Source organism: Cotesia glomerata, linkage group LG5 (assembly GCF_020080835.1).
Source record: "Cotesia glomerata isolate CgM1 linkage group LG5, MPM_Cglom_v2.3, whole genome shotgun sequence".
NCBI lineage: Eukaryota > Metazoa > Arthropoda > Insecta > Hymenoptera > Braconidae > Cotesia > Cotesia glomerata.
The window spans coordinates 23,894,467-23,918,369 of NC_058162.1; the positions used below are offsets into that span (position 1 = coordinate 23,894,467).

At 27.6% G+C, this 23,903-nt stretch overlaps 1 protein-coding gene across 2 annotated transcripts; it reads right to left on the reverse strand.

Annotated features, from left to right (window-relative positions):
• Window positions 1-749: 749 nt before the first annotated feature.
• On the reverse strand, window positions 750-22,842 carry LOC123265631 (protein NDNF). 2 transcript variants are annotated; one of them, XM_044729448.1, is made up of 7 exons: window positions 22,255-22,842; window positions 11,146-11,273; window positions 9,988-10,306; window positions 5,891-6,134; window positions 5,538-5,774; window positions 2,272-2,427; window positions 750-1,239 (listed from the first exon to the last, which is right to left on the reverse strand). In XM_044729448.1, the coding sequence occupies exons 1-7, from the start codon at window positions 22,467-22,469 to the stop codon at window positions 874-876; spliced, it is 1,665 nt and encodes a 554-aa protein (XP_044585383.1). In that variant the 5' UTR covers window positions 22,470-22,842; the 3' UTR covers window positions 750-873. The 2 variants fall into 2 exon arrangements, with proteins under 2 accessions (XP_044585383.1, XP_044585384.1); XM_044729449.1 differs by having other exon boundaries at window positions 751-1,236; window positions 22,255-22,840.
• Window positions 22,843-23,903: the final 1,061 nt, after the last annotated feature.

Sequence of the window (23,903 nt, forward strand, 5' to 3'; positions counted from 1 at the left end):
AATTTTTATAGAATAGAAGAATTTTAAATTTAATGGGTTAACTTCACTGTTAATTTTAGTAAAATTAATTGATTAATCATAAATAATTAAATGATTTTTAATTATTGAGGCTACCAAATAGAGTATTTTGAAGGTATTGGGAAGAAAATTAAAAAAAATAATTCTACAGTTTATAAATTATCGACATTTTATAATTTCGCTTTTTTTAAGAACTAAAGTAAAAGACCCAGTTATTGACACTGGCCTAGTTGTTTGACACTTGCAATTTTTTTCTAATCAAAAAATTAAACTATTCTCAAAAAACCAATTATCTTAAAATTTATTATTCAAAAATTATATTTATCAATTTATCAAAGTTGATTAGTTTTTTTTTTTTAATTAAAATAAAATTGCAAGTGTCAATAACTAGGCCAGTGTCAATAATTGGGTCTTTTAACATGAATTTCAATATTTTTCTACTAATTATTAACTGTTCTTATCATTAAAAAAAAATAAATAATTTACTTAAAAATATTCCAAATAATAAAAAAAAATGCGACAAATTGATTTTTTATAAAAAATATAATTTACTTAGTAACTAAATAATTTGCTTAAAAATATTCTGAATAATTTATAAAATCAAAAAAAAAAAATTCCAACAAATTGAATTTTTATAAAAAATTTATTAACTTATAATTTAATCTTCACAATGAATTGGATTAAATAATAAATGAAATAAATAAATCGTTTATTATTCAATTAGATGTAACGATCAACGGAGTAAAAAAATACATTACACATTAGCGATAAAGAAGAAATATCATTCACACTTTGATATATACATGCATACGTTTTTAAAATATGTACAAGGTTTATAATCAACTAATTAATTAATTAGAGCTGACATCTCCGAGTGTGTACGTCAATAAGCGGATATGAAAGCGACTGGCCATTTATTTGGGCAGTAATCTGAAGAAGATAAGCCTTCGCGGGCTGGAGTCTTTTCACGGTGAAGAGGAGCGCGCGGTTGTCGGGAGGATTCGCCCTGTCCTCGCACTGCTCCAGAGTGTACTCGGATCTGCGTCGTCGATGGAGTCCACACTGGTCAGGTATGCTCGCGATCCCCGCGGCAGACGAGCCTCGTAACTCCCGTACCAGGACGCAGTACTTAGCCGCCCCCGCTGATTCTACGCCGACTGTCACTTCGTGGCACTTGCGGAGCGATCGATACTCCCGCGGCAGACTTTTTGTGGGAACCTGCTTCAACAAATTTTTTTTTGCTTAGTAATTATAATTATCAGTCATTTTTGTACAATTAAAATTATATATTGAAAAAAAAAAATTTATTTGGTTCAAGAGAAAAATTATTGAATCAAGAAAATTATTTTGAAGAGTTTTATAGTCTTCATTTAAGAAGAAAAATTATTTAACTTATCAATTTTTTTTCTATTGAAAAAAAAAAGTATTTTTCTTCTTTTTAGTTTCATAAATTGATTAGAATATTATTATTTCAAAATTAATAAGCACTGGATAATTTTTTTCATTTTTGAATAAGTGAATTATTATGAAGAAAATTGTAAAAAAGAAATATGATAATTATTTATAAGTAGGGTCAACTCCATTCTGCTCTGTTTGGCCATAGAAATTTTTTTTTTTTTTTTTTATTAATTTGATCAATTTTTTTTTTAAATTATTCATATTTTTTATGTATTTAAAAAAAAAAAAAAAAAAATTATAAAAAACATAAAAAAAAAATAAAATAGAAATTTCATCCAAAATATGAAAGCTAACATTTTTTCAAACTTTTGAAGACAAAAAAGCTATCAAAATCTTTATTTTTTCTTTGCATATTTTTTATAAAATATAAAAGTATAAAAAAAATTTTTAAATGTTAATTTTTCATCTAGTTTTGACCCAAAATGGGGTTGACCCCACTTGTAAATAATTATCAAAAGTCACATTCAATCTTAACTACTAATTGAAAATTTATTTCTTCTTTAATAAAAACAAGCATTTTTCCTCTTAATAAATTTATTTCTTCAGTAAAGAATCTGACATTGTTGTGGGGAAAAATGTTAAAATTTAATCCCGACAGCAATACGTATTTTAACAGTAACAAAACTTGCTTTCACTGTCAGCAAAATATCAAAATTAAAATAAAGTAAACTTGACTTTTTTCTCAAGCACAGTTTAAGTATATTTTGATTCAATAATTTTTCATCTTGATTCAAAAAGATAGTTCTTTAAAATAATTTGCTTGGTTCAAGAATTTTTCTCTTTCAGAGTTCTTACTTCGGGGTACAAGATGGAACCCTCTGGCGTGGCTAGAACTTTTACAGAAGACACTTTTGTCAGTTCCTGGGGAGTTGCGTAGATTCCCAGGGTGTAGCGGCTTCCTGGTTCTAAGGACGGAGCTCTTAAGGAAGCGTGTCCTATTACTTCTTTTTTCTGGAAATAGAAATTCAATAAATTAATAAAATTAATTGTGGTTTCCCGAGTAAAAACAGAATTCCGCCGCACCACCGCTGCACTACAGCCATGACAATTTTGATTATTTTACAAGTGACGCACTACCGCCGCACCAGCGCCGTGACAAGTAAATAAATTTCTATTCGCCGCACCACCGCCGCACCACAGCTGTGACGCGCTCGGGTAAAAATAAAATTATTATTTTTTACGAAAAAATAATAAATTTTGTTCGACCGCCGCACCATACCGCCGTTTGATGGTATATACATTGAAATAAAATATTTGTTGATCATTCAAATAGCTTAACTAAATTTTTTTGGTTAGCTATGGCTTGCAGCGCAGTTGGCAATGTTCGAGACTTCCATGCAGACGATCCAGGTTCGAACCCCATCACAGTTCAATTTTTAAAATTCTTTCAGAATATTTCGATAGGCGTGCCGCTTCTGTACAACCCGAGGACAAAATTAAAAATCTACATCAATAATACGACTAAAAAAATCAATAATTTCGCGGTGCTTTGGCCTGATTTAAAAAAAAATTTTTTTTTTTTAATATTAGACATTTGATTAAAAGGAGGTTGATCAATAGGTCTTAGATTAAGATTTCTAGTCGCATTATTTATTAATTAATTATTGCGTGATAAATTGATTATGATACCATTTTTTGTGAAAATGTAGGTATGATTTAGCATTGGTGCGGCGGTGGTGCAGCGGTGGTGCGGCGATGCTAGGGGGAGTAAATTTTTAGCGTGCGGCGTAATAGTCCGCCAAACGGCGGTCGTGCAGCGGTGGTGCGGCGGTCGAACGAAATTTATTATTTTTCCGTAAAAAATAATAATTTCATTTTTACTCGGGTGGACGTCCGGATGTCACCCCATTTTGGATGTACCAACGATTACTCCCGAACAAATTGATATTTCAAGACCGGACCTTTTTTATTAGTTTAAGAATTCGATGAACTGGGTCCGTATTTCATATCAGTGGCCTAGCTGACGTACTTTTTTTTAAATTGAATTTTTATTAAAATTCACTACGATACAACCGTACAAAGCCAAACGAACTTTCTTATTTGTCACGTGAAAACTATGGCGCCACTTGATCAAGCTAGATTTTTTAAGATTGCGTGCGCTTATGACAAGAAAAAACGGCGCCGATATTTAAAAAAAAAAATAAAAAATACTTTGTAAGAAATTACTTCATTATAATTTTTTTTTTTTTTTAATAAATTACACAGTTATTTTTTTTCTTAAAAAATGAATGAGCGTTATGAGGCGTGCACTTTTGGATTTTCCAAACTTTTCATAAATATTTTATTTTTATTTTATTATTAACTGATTAAATATACCCTCAATTAATATGAAATTTTTATAATATTAAAGTTAGCCGACGTTTTAATTTTTTGATATTTTTTCATTTATTAAATAATTAAAAAAATTTTTTTTAGAAATTTCACTTATAGTTTTTCAAGTTTTTCATAAATAGAAATTTTTTTTAACTATTTTGTAATAATTTTGTCAGTAAAAAAAAATTTTTTTAATTCTTAGGTGTCTAACTTAATTTTTATAAATATCTCTAACATAGAAAATTGAAAATTTTCTAAAAACATAAATATATTAAGTTTTTTTATTTTTTTAACAGAAATTTATCATTTTTAATCAATTACATAGAATTGAAGAAAAAAAAATTAAATAAAGAAGAAATAAATATTTGGATTTTAAAATTTTTAATAATAATATTTACAGAAGCAATAAAAATTTACGAATTGAAGAAAATACAACAAATCAATAAAATGTTTTGTAAATAAATGAAGAAATAAGAAAGTAATTTTAATTTATTTCAATATGGTTCAAATTCATTTTTTAATAAATGATGCTCACAGTTTATCGAATAAATTTTGAGATAAATAATAATTAATCATTTTTTTACAAACTACAATTATAAAATTAATATCATTTTTAAAACTTAAACAATAAACACTTAACTGGTAAATTAAAGTTATATAACTAAAGCACATTGATTGAAAAATTCAAGTAGAATATACTTCAATTACCAAACATTAATTGTAAATTTAATTAATGACAGTAATAGCATTCATTTAGTCTTTTTTTAACAATATTATTAAATATATAAAAAAATTTTATTTAGTATTAACCCGAGTAAAAATGAAATTATTATTTTTTACGGAAAAATAATAAATTTCGTTCGACCGCCGCACCACCGCTGCACCACCGCCGCACCAATGCTAAATCATACCTACATTTTCACAAAAAATGGTATCATAATCAATTTATTACGCAATAATTAATTAATAAATAATGCGACTAGAAATCTTAATCTAAGACCTATTGATCAACCTCCTTTTAATCAAATGTCTAATATTAAAAAAAAAAAATTTTTTTTAAATCAGGCCAAAGCACCGCGAAATTATTGATTTTTTTAGTCGTATTGTTGATGTAGATTTTTAATTTTGTCCTCGGGTTGTACAGAAGCGGCACGCCTATCGAAATACTCTGAAAGAATTTTAAAAATTGAACTGTGATGGGGTTCGAACCTGGATCGTCTGAACGAATATTTTATTTCAATGTATATACCATCAAACGGCGGTATGGTGCAGCGGTGGTGCGGCGGTCGAACAAAATTTATTATTTTTTCGTAAAAAATAATAATTTTATTTTTACCCGAGCGCGTCACAGCTGTGGTGCGGCGGTGGTGCGGTGAATAGAAATTTATTTACTTGTCACGGCGCTGGTGCGGCGGTAGTGCGGCACTTGTAAAATAATCAAAATTGTCATGGATGTAGTGCAGCGGTGGTGCGGCGGAATTCTGTTTTTACTCGGGCACGTAAAATTTTTTTCAAAATAGCAACATGAAATGATTTTAGAAAGTAAGAGATGGTTTAATTTAAGTGTTTTTTCGGTGTACATCTACTTATATCATTGTATAAGTGTAATATGGTTGTGTTAGAGGCATTTAAAAATCACAAAATTGCTTGACCTTGACGAGTCGAGTATAAAGCACAACCTCACGCGCTTCGCGCTCTGAGACGTGCAATTATCATAAAGTGGACTCTAATTTTTTGTCTTAAATTACCTTGATAACTCCAGATGGCCCCCGAAGTTTAGCCCATACAATTCCTCCTCCACAAGGAAAAATATAAAACTCCGTAGATCCATTGTGCGGAGGCTGGTACTGAAAATTCATGAATCCGTCGTATTTTCCCAAATTGGCGGTGACGTAACGACCAGTTCGCAACACCTGGGCTGGAGTTCGTCGGAACTTGAATGACTCCGTGGACACTCGAGTTGAAACATTATTTCTCGTGCTCACCTTTGAGAAATTAAGATCCAAATTTAAGAAAAGTCAATTTCTTCTTCTTCTTCTTCTTCTTCTTCTTCTTCTTCTCTTCTTCTCAATACAAGAAATAGAAAATAAAAAATACTAACCACATAAAGAGTGAAGTCATACGTGGTGTTGTATTTCAGGCCATGAAGGGTGAGCTTCGTCTGGTTAAAACAATGCAGGCCCTCAGGATCGCCACGGTGCTGGTGTTCTCTGGAGGAACCATAGGTTTTTATCGGCCGGGAGTGGGTTTCTAGAAGATTTTGGGCTGCACAGAGAGTTGGTGGGTGCTGACTGCCTCCAGAAGTCACTGCGAGACAGTAGTTGGATGAATGCGGATCAACATGGCTGAAATTTTTTTAAGTAAGTTAGAGTATAATTGTTTGATTAAAAAATTAATAATGATAAAAATTTTTAACTTCCCGCTAAGAAAATCGAAGATTTTCAAAATTCGGAAAGTTATTGGTTTCACCCCGTTTTGCGAAAATTGAGTTTTCATCAGATCTCGACGTTTTAAGGTCACAGGAAGCTTCCCTGACTATTCCCGCGATGGTGTCCGCACGGAAAGAAAATTGTACGAAAAATTACAATGAAAACATCGTAATTTTTAGTGTAGGATATTGCAGTGCCGGACCAGAACTCAAACATCGTAGTTTATACGATGCAACATCATAAATTTCTATCACTCAAATTAAAAAGAAGTTTAGGTCACCGAAAAAATAATTCTGTATCATCCAGGAATCGAACCCGGTGTTGTCCTCTTCGCCTCACGTCTAAGGTTTATCCCCTCACGCTATCGGAGGGATTATCTAAAGTTTCTGTTCAGTCGCATAATAAGACCCTCATTACAGTAGTTGGTCATCTTTCGGTGGTGGCGTCGCAAACTACTAGACTCTGTTGCCATAATTTATAGCTAAATTTGTCATTAAAGACAAATTTGGGAACTGGGGAAATAAAGGATAAAGGGGGGAGGAGGGACCTTACTCAGTAGGAATTTTTTCGGTAACCGAAAAAGTAATTCAGACAGCCCAGACCGGGACTCGAACCCGGATCATTTGGTTACGCGCCAAAGGCTCTACCAGTTAAGCTATCCGAGACATTGTCCGTAACTACCATTCCGTCACCTAATATTTATGTCTGTCTCTCTTTTATTAAAACGTATAGTATGCGTCCTTGTTCACTTGCTCTTACGGAAAAAAAATTTACTAAATAACATCGTGATTTTCAATAATTCAAATTGTATTCTGTAGACGGCAGCATCGTAAAAATCGAGATACTGAAAGTCTAGTCCTGGATTACGATGTTACTATAGTAATTTTTCATAGGATTTTTATTCCGTGCGTGCGGCTGTATGTATGTATGTATGTATGTATGTATGTATGTGTGTGTGTGTGTGTGTGTGTGTGTGTGTGTGTGTGTGTGTGTGTGTGTGTGTGTGTGTGTGTGTGTGTGTGTGTATTATTATTTATTTATTTAATTGGCCATGAAGTCGAAACTCCTTGCGGCCATCCAAAATTGATACAAAAAATCTTAATATAATATATAAAGTAGTATATATAATGTAGTGTGTTAAACACTCAGTCACTCAATCACTCAATCATCACTAAATTCTAATACAATGAATACATATTATGATCTATCAGATTGTAAAAAATATTCATAACAAGCAGTTCGAAACTCCATAAACGTTGGCAACGTCGTACAATTAGCTGGTAATTGATTCCAGATTTTAAACGCAGATATCAAGAATGATTTTTTATACTTCGCTGAATGATAAACCGGTAACTCAAGATAGTCTTGACGAATATCTCCTCGGCGTAGGCGAGGCTCAAGAATTTCTAAGTCTCGCCTAATTAGAGGCTTTTGATTAAGATACAATGCTTTATAAATAAGACACGATAAGAAAAATTTACGCCTAGAACTAAGTGTCAGCCAACGAAACTCAGTATAATATTGAGTAACATGTTCATACTTTGATATTTTAAAAATGTGTATGCGTGTAAACTTCTTATAACTTTTGAACGGCTTGACCGATCGGATCAAAATAGGCGGAGATCCAAAGAGTATCATTGCCATTAAATTTCGTGAAAATTTGAATCAATTCGGTTCGCTAGATTTTGAGAAATCTCAAAAATAAAATTTTCAAAAAATCGTTTTTTTGGAATAACTTCTAAACGGTTGCACCGATTAATTCCAAAAACTATTCCGCTCTTAAGTTTGAAAAACCACGTTGATTGCCACCAGTCCCGTCAAAATCGGTTGATTCGTTCGAGAGTTATCGAAAACGAATAATTTCAAAAAAAGTGTTTTTTTGGAATTACTTCGAAATTCCTCGTTCGATCGATTTAAACTTAAAAATTCGTTATGAGGCTTCAAAAACTGCGTTGAATGCCAACCGCGGAAAAATCGCTTCATTCATTCAAAAGTTATTGCGGTTTGAAAATTAAAAAAATAGTGTTTCATCAAACTGCTATCAGACTTTTGAGCTCGAAGAGCTCAAAAGCATAAAGAAGCTATCTCTTTGAGCTTGGAGAACTCAAAATAACGCAGAAATTGTACTATTGAGCTCGAAGAGCTCAAAAACAAATTAAGTGAAATGTTGAGCGTTTAGGTATGGAGTTAGCGGGAAGTTGCAGGGATGGCCTTTAAGGTCAACCGTTTTCCTAATTTTTTTTTTTTAGTTTGTTATGAAAGTTTTGAATTTTATTTTAATAGTTTGTAGAAAGTAATATTTATAAAATTACATTTAACACTGAAATCAATGATGAAAATTAAATTAGCTGGCATCTGAAAATTTTTGTAATCTATATTATTAAGAGATTAAGAAAAATTTTGTGTCCAGGAGTCTCTATCTCTAGATACATAATTAAGAAATGACCTTGTATCTTGTGAACTATTGACATTTTTAAGGATATAAGTTCACCCCGACATTACACTCATCAAGACCTTTCATTTGAGTACCCACATCAATTTTTCATATATTTTATATATTTATATATTTGACAAATACCATATATATTAAATATATGAAAAATGCTATCGGGATGAGTTTATACCTTAAAAAATGTCAATAATTAAGAAATTACATTGTATCTTGTCAACTATTGACATTTTTAATGATATAAGCTCATCCCGTTATCATACTCATCAAGATCTTTCATTTGAGTACCCACATGAATTTTTTCATATATTTATATATATTATATATATGTATATATGTATATATGATAAATATATCAAAATGCATGTGGGTACTCAAATGAAAGCTCTTGATGAGTGTAACATCAGGATGAGTTTATACCTTAAAAAATGTCAATAATTAAGAAATTACATTGTATCTTGTCAACTATTGACATTTTTAATGATATAAGCTCATCCCGTTGTTATACTCATCAAGATCTTTCATTTGAGTACCCACATGAATTTTTTCATATATTTATATATATTATATATATGTATATATGCATATATATGAAAAATATATCAAAATGCATGTGGGTACTCAAATGAAAGCTCTTGATGAGTGTAACATCAGGATGAGTTTATACCTTAAAAAATGTCAATAATTAAGAAATTACATTGTATCTTGTCAACTATTGACATTTTTAATGATATAAGCTCATCCCGTTGTTATACTCATCAAGATCTTTCATTTGAGTACCCACATGAATTTTTTCATATATTTATATATATTATATATATATGTATATATGCATATATATGAAAAATATATCAAAATGCATGTGGGTACTCAAATGAAAGCTCTTGATAAGTGTAACATCAGGATGAGCTTATATCTTCAAAAACGTCAATAGTTAAGAAAGTAAAGTGCAATTTAATAAGTCATTATTTAATAAATCAAAATTTTATTTATTTATAGTTCACAAGTCACGGCAGTCACATAGTGACTGCAAGGTTGCTAGTTTTTTTTATTGAAAAAAATTGAAAGAAAAAATTTGATATTAAGAAATTTTAATAATTTTAAGTGTAATTTTTTAAAAATATTTTTTTACTTTTAATAATAAATTAATAATTAATAATGATAAAAATATGAAGTTTTTGCTAATTTTAATTTTATTAATTATTATCAATTTAACAGTTTCCAATTTTTTATAATAGGAATAATAATAATGATAATTTAAAAAAATCATTATTATCAATATTTATAATAAATTTATTATTATTATTTAAAAAAAAATACCTTTTACTCCAGGAAACAGTAAGCCGACGTCGATTTCTTCTTGGCTGAAATCTAAGTGCGCGGTGTCGTTTCCCGCGAGAGCTCTCATAAGAGACCGGGAGATGGTCCAGAGCACTGGAGGTTGCGTAGAGCAAGACCGTCTTCGGCGATCTATCAAGAATGTTGGCATCGGTAGTTACATCTTTAGTTTTTATCTCAAGTCTGTAAAGTCCCGCACGGACTCGCGGGATCGTAAAGTTTTGCGCCTCGTCGCCCTGGTAGCTGAATAACGGTGATCCCGGTATAAGTGCGTTTACTGGCCATCGTGTCAATGCTGCTGCTGTTTTGTCAGTACAGATATGTTCATTCATTTTACTCAAGTATATATTATCATCATTATTATTAACTATTAATTTTAATTATTAACTATTTTTATTTTTATTAGTTAGTTCTACTTTTATTAAATTTTGACACATTTCTTCTTTTTTAAATTAAGTTGAAAAAAACTTCATTTAAAAATTAAATTTAATAGACATTTAACAATTTTTTTAATTTTTGAAATTAATAAAAAATAAATTGTACTAAAAAAAATAATGAAAATTAATTTAGCCGACATTTAAAAATTTTTATTGAAAAAATTATTTAAAAAAAATTTTATTTTTAAGAAACTTTAATTGCAATTTTTAAAAAATATTTTTTTGTTCCAATTTAATAAATAAAAAAATTAAAAACTTCGGCTAACTTTATAAAAAAAATTAAATAATAAAATTTCAAAAGAAGAAATTGAAAAGAATTATAAGAATTTTCCCAAATAATTTTTTTTTTTTATTGTAATTAATTAAAAAAAATGAATTTTTAAAATTGTTAAATGTCAGCTATAATTTTTTTTATGAGCAATTTATTAAAATGCTTATCTAAAGTTTAAAAGTTAAACAAAAAATGGCAAAAAATAATTTTGTGCGCTCTTTTAATTTTTCACGCGCGAAATATTTATAATTTTTCATCAATAATTATTGATGAATATATTTATTAATTATAATTAATTAATATATACTAAGGAATCTCCAGATAAATTATAAACTCACAGCGATTAAAAGTAACTAGATTTATTTCGCAAAAAGCTTTCTTAATTTATCTTTTATCTGAGTTGTAAAAAGTAAGTATGTAAATAAAACTTACATTCAGCTTCACCTTGTCGATTATCCGGTGGTGCCTCGAGGCAGTTGACAGTCCACTCAATAGCTCCACTGCAGGGTGTGACAATAAGTGTAAGAGGATGCCCGTCTCTGTGACTGAGATAGTAAAACCTAAAAGTACATCAGCTGGATCCAGTACGACATTACTTTGCAGATAATAATCAAATTAAGTAACTTAATTATTTACTACTTACATTTTATTATATTTTATAAATATTATAATTAATTTTAATTTCAGAAAATTCGGTTCAAATATTTTCTTTCTTATTACTTCTTATTAAAGAAATTGAATTTTTTTGAATCAAGGGACAAATTTATCAAAAAAAACTTTGAGATATATTTTTATTTAAGAAAGTCATTTGACTTTTTTTTTTTAATAGAAAAATTTGAGATTCTTGAATGAATTCTTAATTCAAGACAATTTTTTTAAAGAAGAAATAATTTCTTTTTTTTTATATATAAAACTAGCTGACCCGGTGAACTTCATATCACCTACAATATATTTTATTACACCTTTCGAACAGCGATTATCAATCTTTAAACTCTAATCTACTTCGATAAAGAATAAATACTGGCTGCATGAAGTGCGGTTACACGGAAAAAACTAAACTGTAATAAATAACAGTCGATTTATAATAAGTAATGATCAACTGCTAAAAATTACCATTTCAAACAGTAAATTCGTGATTTTACTTTTCACTTTATAATATTTACCATTTAAACGTTACAATTTACTCTTTACATGGAAGAAAATACTATTTTAAGGTAGTACCCTCGCGACTTCCGTCGTCAAAAGTTTGTGCTAGAGTGTATGTACATATATACTTTAGAGTCATTATTGACAAGCCTAAAACTTTTTGCTGTTTATGTACTTATTTTAGCCAATCACAAACGAGAAACTGATCGTTTGAAAAGTCTGGCAACACTGCGTGAGCGTTAAGATATTTTATAGTGGTTATACTGTAGTGTTTTGGACTAACTGTAGATTAACCTCTGTTTTGACACATGCGTTTATTTATTTATTTACATACATTTATTCGGAAATATAATTACAATGTCTGAAAAATTGACTTATAAAGGACGATTCATAAAAAAAAGTCCTTGAAAAACGACAGAAATCACTAGCAAATATGCAAATAACAAATAGAAAAAAAATAATTGACAATATTGTTTTGTTTTTCAGAAAAATCAGTAATTGAATTTTTTATGTTGATGTATTTACGGATTTTAAATTTTAGTATTTTTATTATTTCATCTGACTATTATTTTTATAACTTATGAAAGATTAATATATATTATTATATTCAACTTATTAACTTTTTGAATTTTTATAAATATAGAAAAATACTTATTTTCATAAAATAACCATTGTTACTTTTTTTTTTTAAATAAATAAAATTAATAACTATAATGGTACACTTAAAGTAAATTAAACTTTTCAAATTTTCCAGCGCATGCGCGTCTCATATTTTTTTCGCGGCTCACAAAACTTGCGTTGTTGCCACAGTTTTATTAACGTATCCCCTCCTCGGCTAAAGTCTGGTAAATTTTTCATTACTTATTAATAAATATCTCTGAAACTGTGTGGTAATTATCAATGAAATTATTTTTAAAAAATTGTTTAGTTGTTAGTTAACGTTACTCTAGTTTTTTAAAAGAATCCTAAGAAAAGTTTCTGAGATATAAAAATGTTTGTAGGTAAACTTTTCGATATCCCGTATACCGCAATGTAAAAGAGCGTTCAAAACTCAAACTTTGAAATTAAATATCTCTGAAACTAAATGGTCAAAAATTTTCAAATTGCGCCAATCGACGCATAATTATATGAATATTAATCTGCCGAAGTTAAAAAAAAATCCTAAGAAAACGACTCTGGCGAGGGTACTACCTTAATTACTTATTTTTCTGAAAAAACAAAACAATATTGTAAATTATTTTTTTTCTATTTGTTATTTGTATAGTTATTTGCATACGTGCTAGAGATTTCTGTCGTTTTTCAAGGACTTTTTTTCATGAATCGTCTTTTATAAGTCGATTTTTCAGACATTGTTACTATATTTCCAAATAAATGTATGTAAATAAATAAATAAAAGCATGTATCAAAACAGAGGTTAGTCTGCAGCTAGTCCAAAACACTACAGTATAACCACTATAAAATATCTTAATGCTCACGCAGTGTTGCCAGATTTTTCAAACGATCAGTTTCTCGTTCGTGATTGGCTGAAATAAGTACATAAACAGCAAAAAGTTTTAGGCTTGTCAATAATGACTATCCGGTATGTGTACCGTATACTCTAGCATAAACTTTTGACGACTGAAGTCGCGAGGGTAATACCTTAAATTTTTGTGTTTATATGTATTAACTGATTTTAAATTTAAGTATTTTTTATTATTTCATCTGACTATTATTTTTATAACTTATGAAAGATTAATATATATTATTATATTAAAATTGTTAACTTTTTGAATTTTTAATAAATATAAAAAAAAATTAAAATTAATTCAGCCAACATTTAAAAATTTTTAGAATTTTTTTTTATTGAAAAAATGATAACAAAAAAATAAAAAAAAATTTCACTTGAAAAAAACTTCAAAAACTGTAAATGCAATATAAAAAAAAATTTTTTTTTCTTATTTAATTATTAAAAAAAAAAAATTAAAAAATTAAAAATGTCGACTAACTTTAGTATCATAAAAAAATACTTATTTTCATAAAATAATCATAGTTTTTTTTTTTTTTAAATAAATAAAATTAATAACTATAATATTACACCTAACGTAAATTAAACTTTTCAAATTTGTCAGCGCATGCGCATCTCATACTTCTTTCGCGGCTTACAAAACTTGCGCTGTTGCCAGAGCTTTATTAACGTATCCCCTCCTCGGCTAAAGTCTGGTAAATTTTTAATTACTTATTACTAAATATCTCTGAAACTGTGTGGTAATTATCAATGAATTTTTTTTTTTTTAATTGTTTAGTTGTTAGTTAACGTTACTCTAGTTTTTTAAAAAGATCCTAAGAAAAGTTTCTAAGATATAAAAATGTTTGTAGGTAAATTTTTCGATATCCCGTATACTGTAATGTATAAGAGCGTTCAAAACTCAAACTTTGAAATTAAATATCTCGGAAACTAGATGGTCAAAAATTCTCAAATTGCGCCAATCGACGCAGAATTATATGAACATTAATCTGCCAAAATTAAAAAAAAATCCTAAGAAAACGACTTTGGCGAGGGTACTACCTTAAGTCGTTCAAAATTAATTGCCGAAAAAACAGCTGTAGTAGGAAGGTACTACACAAGCGCCCCTGGTGGAATAAAATGTACATAATATCTATAGATATAGATATCCGAACAAAAACAGTTTCACTGTAAAAAAGTCGCGCCAAGTCCACGTTCATAAGACTATTAGGAAAAAAAATTTTTTTTTTCTTTACAAAAAGATACAAAATAAAAAAATTAAAAAATCCGAGTAACCGATATGATTGTTTATGATTTTCGGAAATTAAAAAAAATTTTATTGTAAATTTAAAAATTAAAAAAAAAATTTTAGAACGTATTTAGTGTACGCGGTTGCAAAATATTTTACTTTTAATGAAATTCGTAAAATCTATTTACTAGGACTTTAAAAAAATTGAAATACACAATGACGCACACCAAGTACGTTCTAAAATTTTTTTTTTAATTTTTAAATTTACAATAAAATTTTTTTTAATTTCCGAAAATCATAAACAATCATATCGGTTACTCGGATTTTTAATTTTTTATTTTGTATCTTTTGTAAAGAAAAAATTTTTTTTTCCTAATAGTCTTATGAACGTGGACTTGGCGCGACTTTTTTACAGTGAAACTGTTTTTGTTCGGATTTTAGTATTTTTTGTAATTATAATGAAAATTTACAATTGATAACAACTTAAATCTCGGGTTGACTGCATTTTTTACTGCAAACTATCCCCTTGAAGCTACAGTTTATGTAGATGTAATTCCAGTGCACCCTGGCGGCCATAGATGCAAGCTATGAATCACTTTTTACTGTAGTTGCGTGTCTATAGGAAGGATTACTACACATTTTTATTTTATCTAGTCTGTGGCGCTGATATTCCCCATCGAAAAAAAGTCAGGATCGAAATTTCTGGGCTTACTACAGTTTGTGCTGATAAAATTTAATAATTTTAAGCGAATTAAGTGTTATAATTGATTATAATTAATTAATAACAGTAAAATAAAGTATAAATTACTTTTATAATATATCATTTTGGAAAAAGGAGAACCATATAATTAAATAAAATTTTGCAACCTCGAAATACCGTTCTGCTTACAGTAAACACAGTCGGTAGTCTGGCGCTCCGTTTACAACGGATTTGAACGGAACTTGGCGCCAGATTCTACCGAATCTGTGGATATCACCATCCATGTTAATTTTACATGGATATATATAGATATACAGTCTTGTAGTTTTCGTTTTTTATTAATTGCAATTAGACGACACTGAATTAATTAATCATTCAAATTCAGTGACCTACAATCGTCGATTAGAATTAAAAAAAAAAAAATTTAACTCAAATAATGGATTTTTTCACAAGTTACAGTGTTTTCGGGTTTCACACATGACGGACAGGAAAATTTTTTGACCTATTTTGGTGTTTTTTTCCAATTCTATTGCAGTAAATAAATTTTTAAAAAGTATGAAATTAATCTCCATTAAATTATCTCGACAATAGTATGCAAAATATCTTAATTCCGTGAACTAACAAGACTATAATAATAAAAATAGCCGCCAAAATGAGGTGAAAAAAATTTTTCGATCGTAAAGCATTCTCTGATGCTTCGCATCATGAGTCGTGCAATTTATCTTATCTAAAAAATTACCTTAAAATTTCTTAAAACAATTGAGGAGTTGAGTTTCAAAAGGGTATCTTTTCATTTTTGATAAATCGAGACAAAAAACTGGTTATCTTCAATTATAAATATTTTTATTGAACTTTTTTAATTTAGCTATAAAGTGTTATCGGTTATGAAGCTACAATTCGATTTTCATTTAGAAATCTTTGTAATTCTCGGAGTAATTAATAATTAAAAGTTCAACAAACTGCTTTTTTAAAATACGAAAAGAAACCCTTTTGAAAATCAGCTCCTCAATTAATTAAAGTATTAATATTATTATTTATTATTTATTTAATTGCTTTTTAAAAGTACATAAGTCTTTCTTACAGCAATGAGAGAGGCGCTAAATTAACAATTTATAAATATTTTTAGATAAGTAAAAGTACAAATACAGAATAAAAAAAGTAAGCCATTTGGCTCCGCCCGAGATGGAAGGTAGATTTCAATTTTTTGTAATTATAAATAATTATAAAAAAAATTTGTCGAATAATTATTACTTAAACTTTTATTAATGAAAGTATAGTTTCTTTTAATTATTTTCAAATCGAACCATCGTATGTTTTCATATTTTTCGTTATTTTTGTGTGTCAACTTTAAAGTGAAAGTTTTAAAATTGAGCTATCGTTTTTCAATCAAAAGTTGTTCAGAAGTAAAATTACAAAAATCACAATTTTTATAATTTTTGTAATTTTAATAATTTTTTTGTGGTGAATAACTTCGATAAAATAACTAATAATTGTCAAAAAGTTAACGTTGTATACGTCAAATTAGAAGTAATTTTGTAAGCTTTTACATGAATTTATCAAAAATCAGCTATCTTTTTGCTATTAAAAGTTATACATAAATAAAGTCACCGGAAACGTAATTTTTACTATTTTGATCATTTTGAAGAGCTACTATTTCTAAACTAAACGAAGGATTTCACTCATTTTAATGATCATGCAAGCTAATTGTGTAAAGAATTTGCATACTAAATTTCATTAGAATCTGTTGAGAATTCTCAACAGAATAACATTCATAAGTCGGTTGCACTACACATTGCCTGAAAATGGTTCAATAGAACTCTTAACTTTGATAAAATAACTAAAAATGGTCAAAATGTCAATGTTATATACGTCAAATTAAAGGTAATTTCATGAGCTTTCACATGAATTTGTCACAAATTAGGTATCTCTTTTCAATCAAAAGTTATACATCAATGAAGTCACCGAAAACGTGATTTTCACTATTTTAATAATTTTAAAGAACTGCCATTTCTAAACTTATTGATGGATTTCACTCATCTTCGAACTCATCCAAGGTTATTATCTATAGAATATGTGTAACAAATTTCATCTAGATCTGTCAAGAACTGTACACACAATCGCGGCAACATCCTGCGTTATATTACATATATATATATATATATATATATATATATATATATATATATATATATATATATATATATATATATAAATATATATATACATACATATATAAATTTTTTAACTAACGTTATTTTTGAGCTTTACTCGACTAGTTAAGAGATATTACGACAAAATTCCGAGTAAATTCCAACATGAGGACCAATGCAAAAGATTGATTTCTATGAAATCTACCTAAAAATAACATAGAATAACATTCGTAACATTGGATAAAAATTTAAATTAAAAAAAATTTTTTTTTTTTCTGGAATAGTTAGAAAACATAAAAAATTACATATATATATATGTAGTTAAAAACATCATTAGTTAACAATATGCAATGGGCATTCCTCAATAATTAACATTATCGTAAATATAATCCCATTCTGATTTTATACTCATCGAGAGCTTTCATTTGAGTACCCACATGAATTTTTTCATATATCTTATATATATGATATTTATAAAATATATGAAAAGTGCATGTGGGTATACTCAAGGTCAACAACAATTTATAAATAAAAAATCTATTAAATAAAAATTTTCCCGTGGACTGAATTGTGAATCTAAACCATTCTGGAATCCACCGGAAGACACACAAAAAATTCCATTAAAATCGGTCCAGCCGTTTAGGAGTTCAGTAACAAACACACGCACAGAAGAAATATATATATATAAAGATGTAAGAAAATCCAGATAGCTCGGATTGGGATTTAAACCCAGAACCTCCCGATTACGTGTTGGCTGCACTGTAATTTTTAATTTTTCTATTTTCTAATATTTACGATTTTTTTTCAAATGTTTTTTTTTTTATATGGACCATTTTTTAACTATAACGTACAAAAGAAAATTATCAAAATCGGTCCAGCAATTCATTTTTATAAATATAGATATAGATTTTATACGGTGGTTGAGTATTCTTAAATTTTCTAATTTCCCGCGCAATTTTCTTAATTTTTTCTTTCATACGAACCTTCTCCTGACAATAACAAACTTATCAAAAAAAGAATTAGTGAAATCGGTACAGCCGTTAACGCGTGATGGCATGACCAAGAGAAATAAGGATTCATTTTTATATATATATATATATATATATATATATATATATATATATATATATATATATATAGATAGCTGAGATTAACACAGTAAAAAATTTTGCGTCATTGCGTCAAAAAATTTTGTGTTAAAAATTTAACACTTTTTTGTGTAAATTTAACATTTGTTGTGTTAAATTAACACAGAAAAATGTTGAATTAACACAAAAAAGTGTTAAATATTTAACATAAAAATTTTTAACATAAAATTTTTTGACGCAATAACGCAAAATTTTTTACTATGAAGTCAGGCCAATTCAGACTCTATTGCGGTAGTAATTAATTAAAATAAAAAATCTTAGCTTTCTTGATTCAAATATGAATTTTCTCAAACCAAAAAGTTTCACATATTTACAAAAGTAAAAAAAAATTTTTTGAATCAATGAATGATCTTCATTGAATCCAGAAGAAAAAAAAACATTTGCGTTTATAAAGTAAACAATTTAGTGTATCATTTACCGTATAAATAAAGTAAACTAAAATACGTGGCTCGTGGCCTAGTTTAATAAGCCGATGAAAGAGCTGAGCTCGTGCACTGGGTGGTCCTCGGTCACGAGATCCCTCGTATGAGTTTATCTTATATATACGGATGCATGTACACATGTTTTTGCATTAAAAATCGAGTCCTTAGCAAATAATAATAAATAACAAATAATAAATAATTTATTTATAATATAGAGAACAAGAAGAAGAAGAAGAAGAAGAAGAAGAAGAAGAAGAAGAAGAAGATGACAAAGGCGTGATTGGCGGAAGAGTGATTGCGTACCGGCAGTGAGCCAGCTTAGCGGCAGCGCGACATTTTGATTGGAGAAACAAAAAGAAGAAAAATAGTTTAGAATTGAAAAAACTTTATTTATTTTTTTTTTGGACTGAGGACTGAGGACGTTGCCGTTGCACGTGTGTTCCATTGTAAAATTAGCGTTGCAGAGCTTAGTTTAAGTATATATAGATGAAGATGAGATAGATCTCTATGGATCTGTGTAAGAGTAAGTGTAAGTGTAAGTAAAGAGATGAGAGGAGACACAATGCCGGCGTCGCGGCGTCTGGGGTCGTGGTGTTCGCGACCCCCATGTGCTAAATCGAGCACCGCGCAACGTAGACCAGACGAGTTTACACACGCGCCGTGAATTCTGTCATACCAGCCACGCGGTTACTTACATTAGTACATTAGCTAAATTATTAAGTCAGTAATACACTTTATTGTAATAACTTTATTATTTATTTATTTATACAATAGATTTTATTGGTGACATTAAATTCAGCTGTCACTTGATAATTTTTTAATTTTAATTTTTAATTTTAATTTTTAATTTTAATTTTTAATTTTAATTTTTAATTTTAATTTTTAATTTTAATTTTTAATTTTAATTTTAATAAATAAATTTGTTCCAAAAAATTATTTTTAAAAAATAGCATTTATAATTTTTTTAAATTTCTACATGTCAATTTTACATGTTAAATATCTGCTAAATTGATTCTCATATTTTATTGTTTCAGGAAAAAAATCTTTTTTTTTAATTTTTTTGGAATTATTTTTGATAAATTATTGCACGAGAAGAAATTTTTATTTATTTATTTATTTGCCTTTACTGAAATTCAATAGCCCAAAAAGCTAATAACAGAGTTACTCAATTTTTACAGAATTAAAAATTTTGACAGTGAGAAATTTACGTAAAAATTTAACTCTATAAACTAAAATTTCTGTATTTGATTATTTTAAATTAACAAGGTAATTTAATTACTAAGAAAAAAAGAAAAAGAGATGAATTAAGGCTACGCGTGCAGAGTTACATTTATTTTTAATTTACCAAATTTCTTATTTTTCAACAATTTAAATAAATTATTAATAAATTATTTGACTGCTGAAGAATATTATGACGATAAAAAATTGTAAAATACTTTTATTACGGTGTATTAAAGAAATGATTTAAAATTTTTTTTAAATAAAAATTCTGTCAAAGTTCAAATTAAAAAATTGAAATTTTATATTTTTTATTAAGATAACATGGGAAGAAATATATTATCAACTTTTGGAAGCTTATATGTCATTTTACAGACATCGGATCAGAAAGTGTGAAAAAATTTTTTGTATAAAATTGAAAGTTCTACAAAAAAGGTTTGATAAAATTTTATAAGATGTCACATTTTATTTAATTTTTAGAGAAGTTATCGTTTAGAAGAAAATTATCAATAATTAATTAGATTGCTGAAGAATATTATGAAGATAAAAAATTTTAAAATGCTTTTATTAAAGTGTATTAAAAAAATGATAATCGGAAATTTTGTCAAAATTTTAAGTCTTAATATTGATTTTTAGAATTAAAAAATTGAAATTTTATATTCTTTATTAAAATAACGGGAAGAAATACATTCTTAATTTTTGGAAGCTTCTATCTCGTCTTACAGGCACCGGATCAAAAAGTGTGAAGATTTTTTGTAGAAAATTAAACGCTCTACAAAAAAGGTCTCATGATTTTTTGATAAATTTACTTTTTTTAAAGTTATTCGAGGTTAAAGTTGGATATTTTATAAAATGTTAGATTTTATTCAATTTTCAGACATTATTATTATTTAGAAGAAAATTCTTCATATATGTTGAAGTATATGTAATTTTTACTAAATAATTAACAAAAATTGAAAATATACATCGATTTTTTGGTACAGGCGACAGGTATTATTTAATTAATTAAGTGTTAATTATAGAATTTGATATAATTTGTACTAAAAGAAGAAAATGAAACTTTGTAAAAAATAGTTTCTTCTTTCTATATTTTTAATAGAAAGGAAATGACCAAAAATGAATTATTTAAGAAGAAATGTTAATATAAAAATTTGATAAAATTCGGAAAACAATCATGATTAATTTGTAGATAAATTAAATTATTTAAATACAAAAATAGATGATAGTAATCGAAAATTTCGGCTAGTTACGATATTATTGTGAAGAAATAAAAAAAATTTATCATTTAAAATTAAGTATAAATTTAACTAAAATTTTTTATCAAGTAATTTGAAATATAAAATTTTTGTCTAATTTTGAGAGTGAAAAATTTTGTGAAAATTAAAGTAGTAGTTTATTTGAAAAATTAATTTTTTTTAATAATATTTTTAGTAAGTTTTTAAGCATATTTTTGAAATATTTATCACACTTATTTTTATTTTAAATCACTTGTTAAAAAATATTGTTTAATAATTTTAAGGGAATTTTTTAAATATTAAATTAATTAAAAAAATTTTAATTTGAAATATTTATGTTCAATTTTGAAAATAATAAAAAATGTTAAAAAATTCAAATAATATTAATTTTTTAAATAAAATTTTTACTTTAAAAAAAAAATCCAATTTTGTCAAGAAAAAATTTTCACATTTTTTTAAAAATATTTTTATTTTTCCAAAATTAACATTTGTTAAAAAATTTTCTTTATTAATTTTAAGTGAATTTTTAAATATTAAATTAATTTAAAAGAAAAAAATTAATTTGAAATTTATTTGAGGATAAAGAATTTTTAAGAATTCTAATAATATTAATTTTTTAAATAAACTTTTTCCTTAGCGTGTAAAAAAATATCCAATTTTGTAAAGCCAAAATTTTTCATTAAGTTTTTAAAAATATTTTATTTTTTCAAAATTAACACTAGTTAAAAAATTTAAAAAAATTTTTTAACATAAAATTAATGCTAAAAATTATAAATAATTAAAAACTTACTTGGATATATTTCCAGGTTGAATAACAGCAGGTATTTGATGTTCAGGATACAACATATCCGTTTTGTTAATACTATCACGTCGATTATTATTATTATTATTATTAGAATTAAAGGTTTGCCGAATTTGTAAGGCATCTTCACCCCTAGCACTGAGATACTTGCGCTGCGTCAGAATAATAGTCACGATAACCAGCCGTAAATTAATCATCAACATTTCAGTAGTTATTAGTCCTCAGAAGCAATTGGCGGACAAAACACCCGAAAGTTAATAGTTAATGATCAATAAATCGATAATAGCCAATAAAATAATAAATGATGTCGTGGTGATCCAAGTACTTGAGTAAAATGATGTGTGTCGCATAAAGGACTTGAAGAGACTGAGTATGAGGTAGTCGGTTTAGTTGATCAAGGCAAGGCAGGCGAAAGTAGTAGTCGACAAACCCCTCTTGATACTACTCGACTACAAAGTACTCGATCAACTACACACGATCACGTTTTGATGTTGCTGCTGCTTCTACTTCTGCTTATGCTTATGCTTCTACTGCTTTGCTACTGATCTTTAACTCCATCCCTATACCCTAATAATAATAACTACCTACACTTGTTTATAAGTGTATTATATACTTACCCCTATAAATTTTGTGGAAAATTAGTATAAGTAGTTTTTTTTTATATTTTTTTTATAATCTATATTATTAAGAGGAATTAGATTCATAATTAAGAAATGACCTTGTATCTTGTAAACTATTGACATTTTTAAAGATATAAGCTCATCCCGATGTTACACTCATTAAGACCTTTCATTTGATTACCCATATCAATTTTTTATATATTTCATATATTTGTATATTTTATATATTCATATATTTCACAAATATCATATATATATATATATATATATATATATATATATATATATATATATATATATATATATATATATATATATATGTATACATACATATACATATATATATATATATATATATATATATACATATATATATGTTTATATATTACATACATATATATATATATATATACATACATATATATATATATATATATATATATATATATATATATATATATATATTAATTCTCCAAATTACGGAAAAATTCTCACTGAGTAGGTCCCCCCCCCCTTTCCCCTATCCGTTCTTTCCCAACTCCCTTAAAATTTGCTTTGATATGGCTCTTTACCGTAAGATGGACGGTGGCGTTGTTTGCTCGGTGGGTCTTATATACGTGACTGAATAAAATAGTCAGTACTTGTCTCGGATAGCTTAACTGGTAGAGCCCTTGGCGCGTAACCGAGAGATATGGGTTCAATTCCCAGTCTGGGCTGTCTGATTATTTTTTCAATTACGGAAAAATTCCCACTGAGTAGGTCCCCCCTTTCCCCTATCCGTTCTTTCCCAACTCCCTTAAAATTTGCTTTGATATGGCTGGGTATATATATATATATATATATATATATATAGATATATCGCGTGACTAATGCAAAAAGGGCGCATAGCTGCAGGTTAGTAGGGATCCATGCTAAAAGGGCGCATAAAAAAAATTTTTTTTGCCATTCTTCTTAAAATCACTCGAAACACAAAGATATATAAAAAAAAAAATTCGAGCATCCTAAAGCTAAAAGGGC

Bases quoted from the DNA above. Each gene is read 5' to 3' on its own strand.
- LOC123265631 (XM_044729448.1), bottom strand. From the start codon at position 22,469: ATGTTGATGATTAATTTACGGCTGGTTATCGTGACTATTATTCTGACG. The intron at 11,274-22,254 runs GTAAGTTTTTAA...ATGTACTTTTAG, and splicing joins CAACCTGGAAATATATCCAA to GTTTTACTATCTCAGTCACA. The intron at 10,307-11,145 runs GTAAGTTTTATT...CTGACAAAACAG, and splicing joins TCGACAAGGTGAAGCTGAAT to CAGCAGCATTGACACGATGG.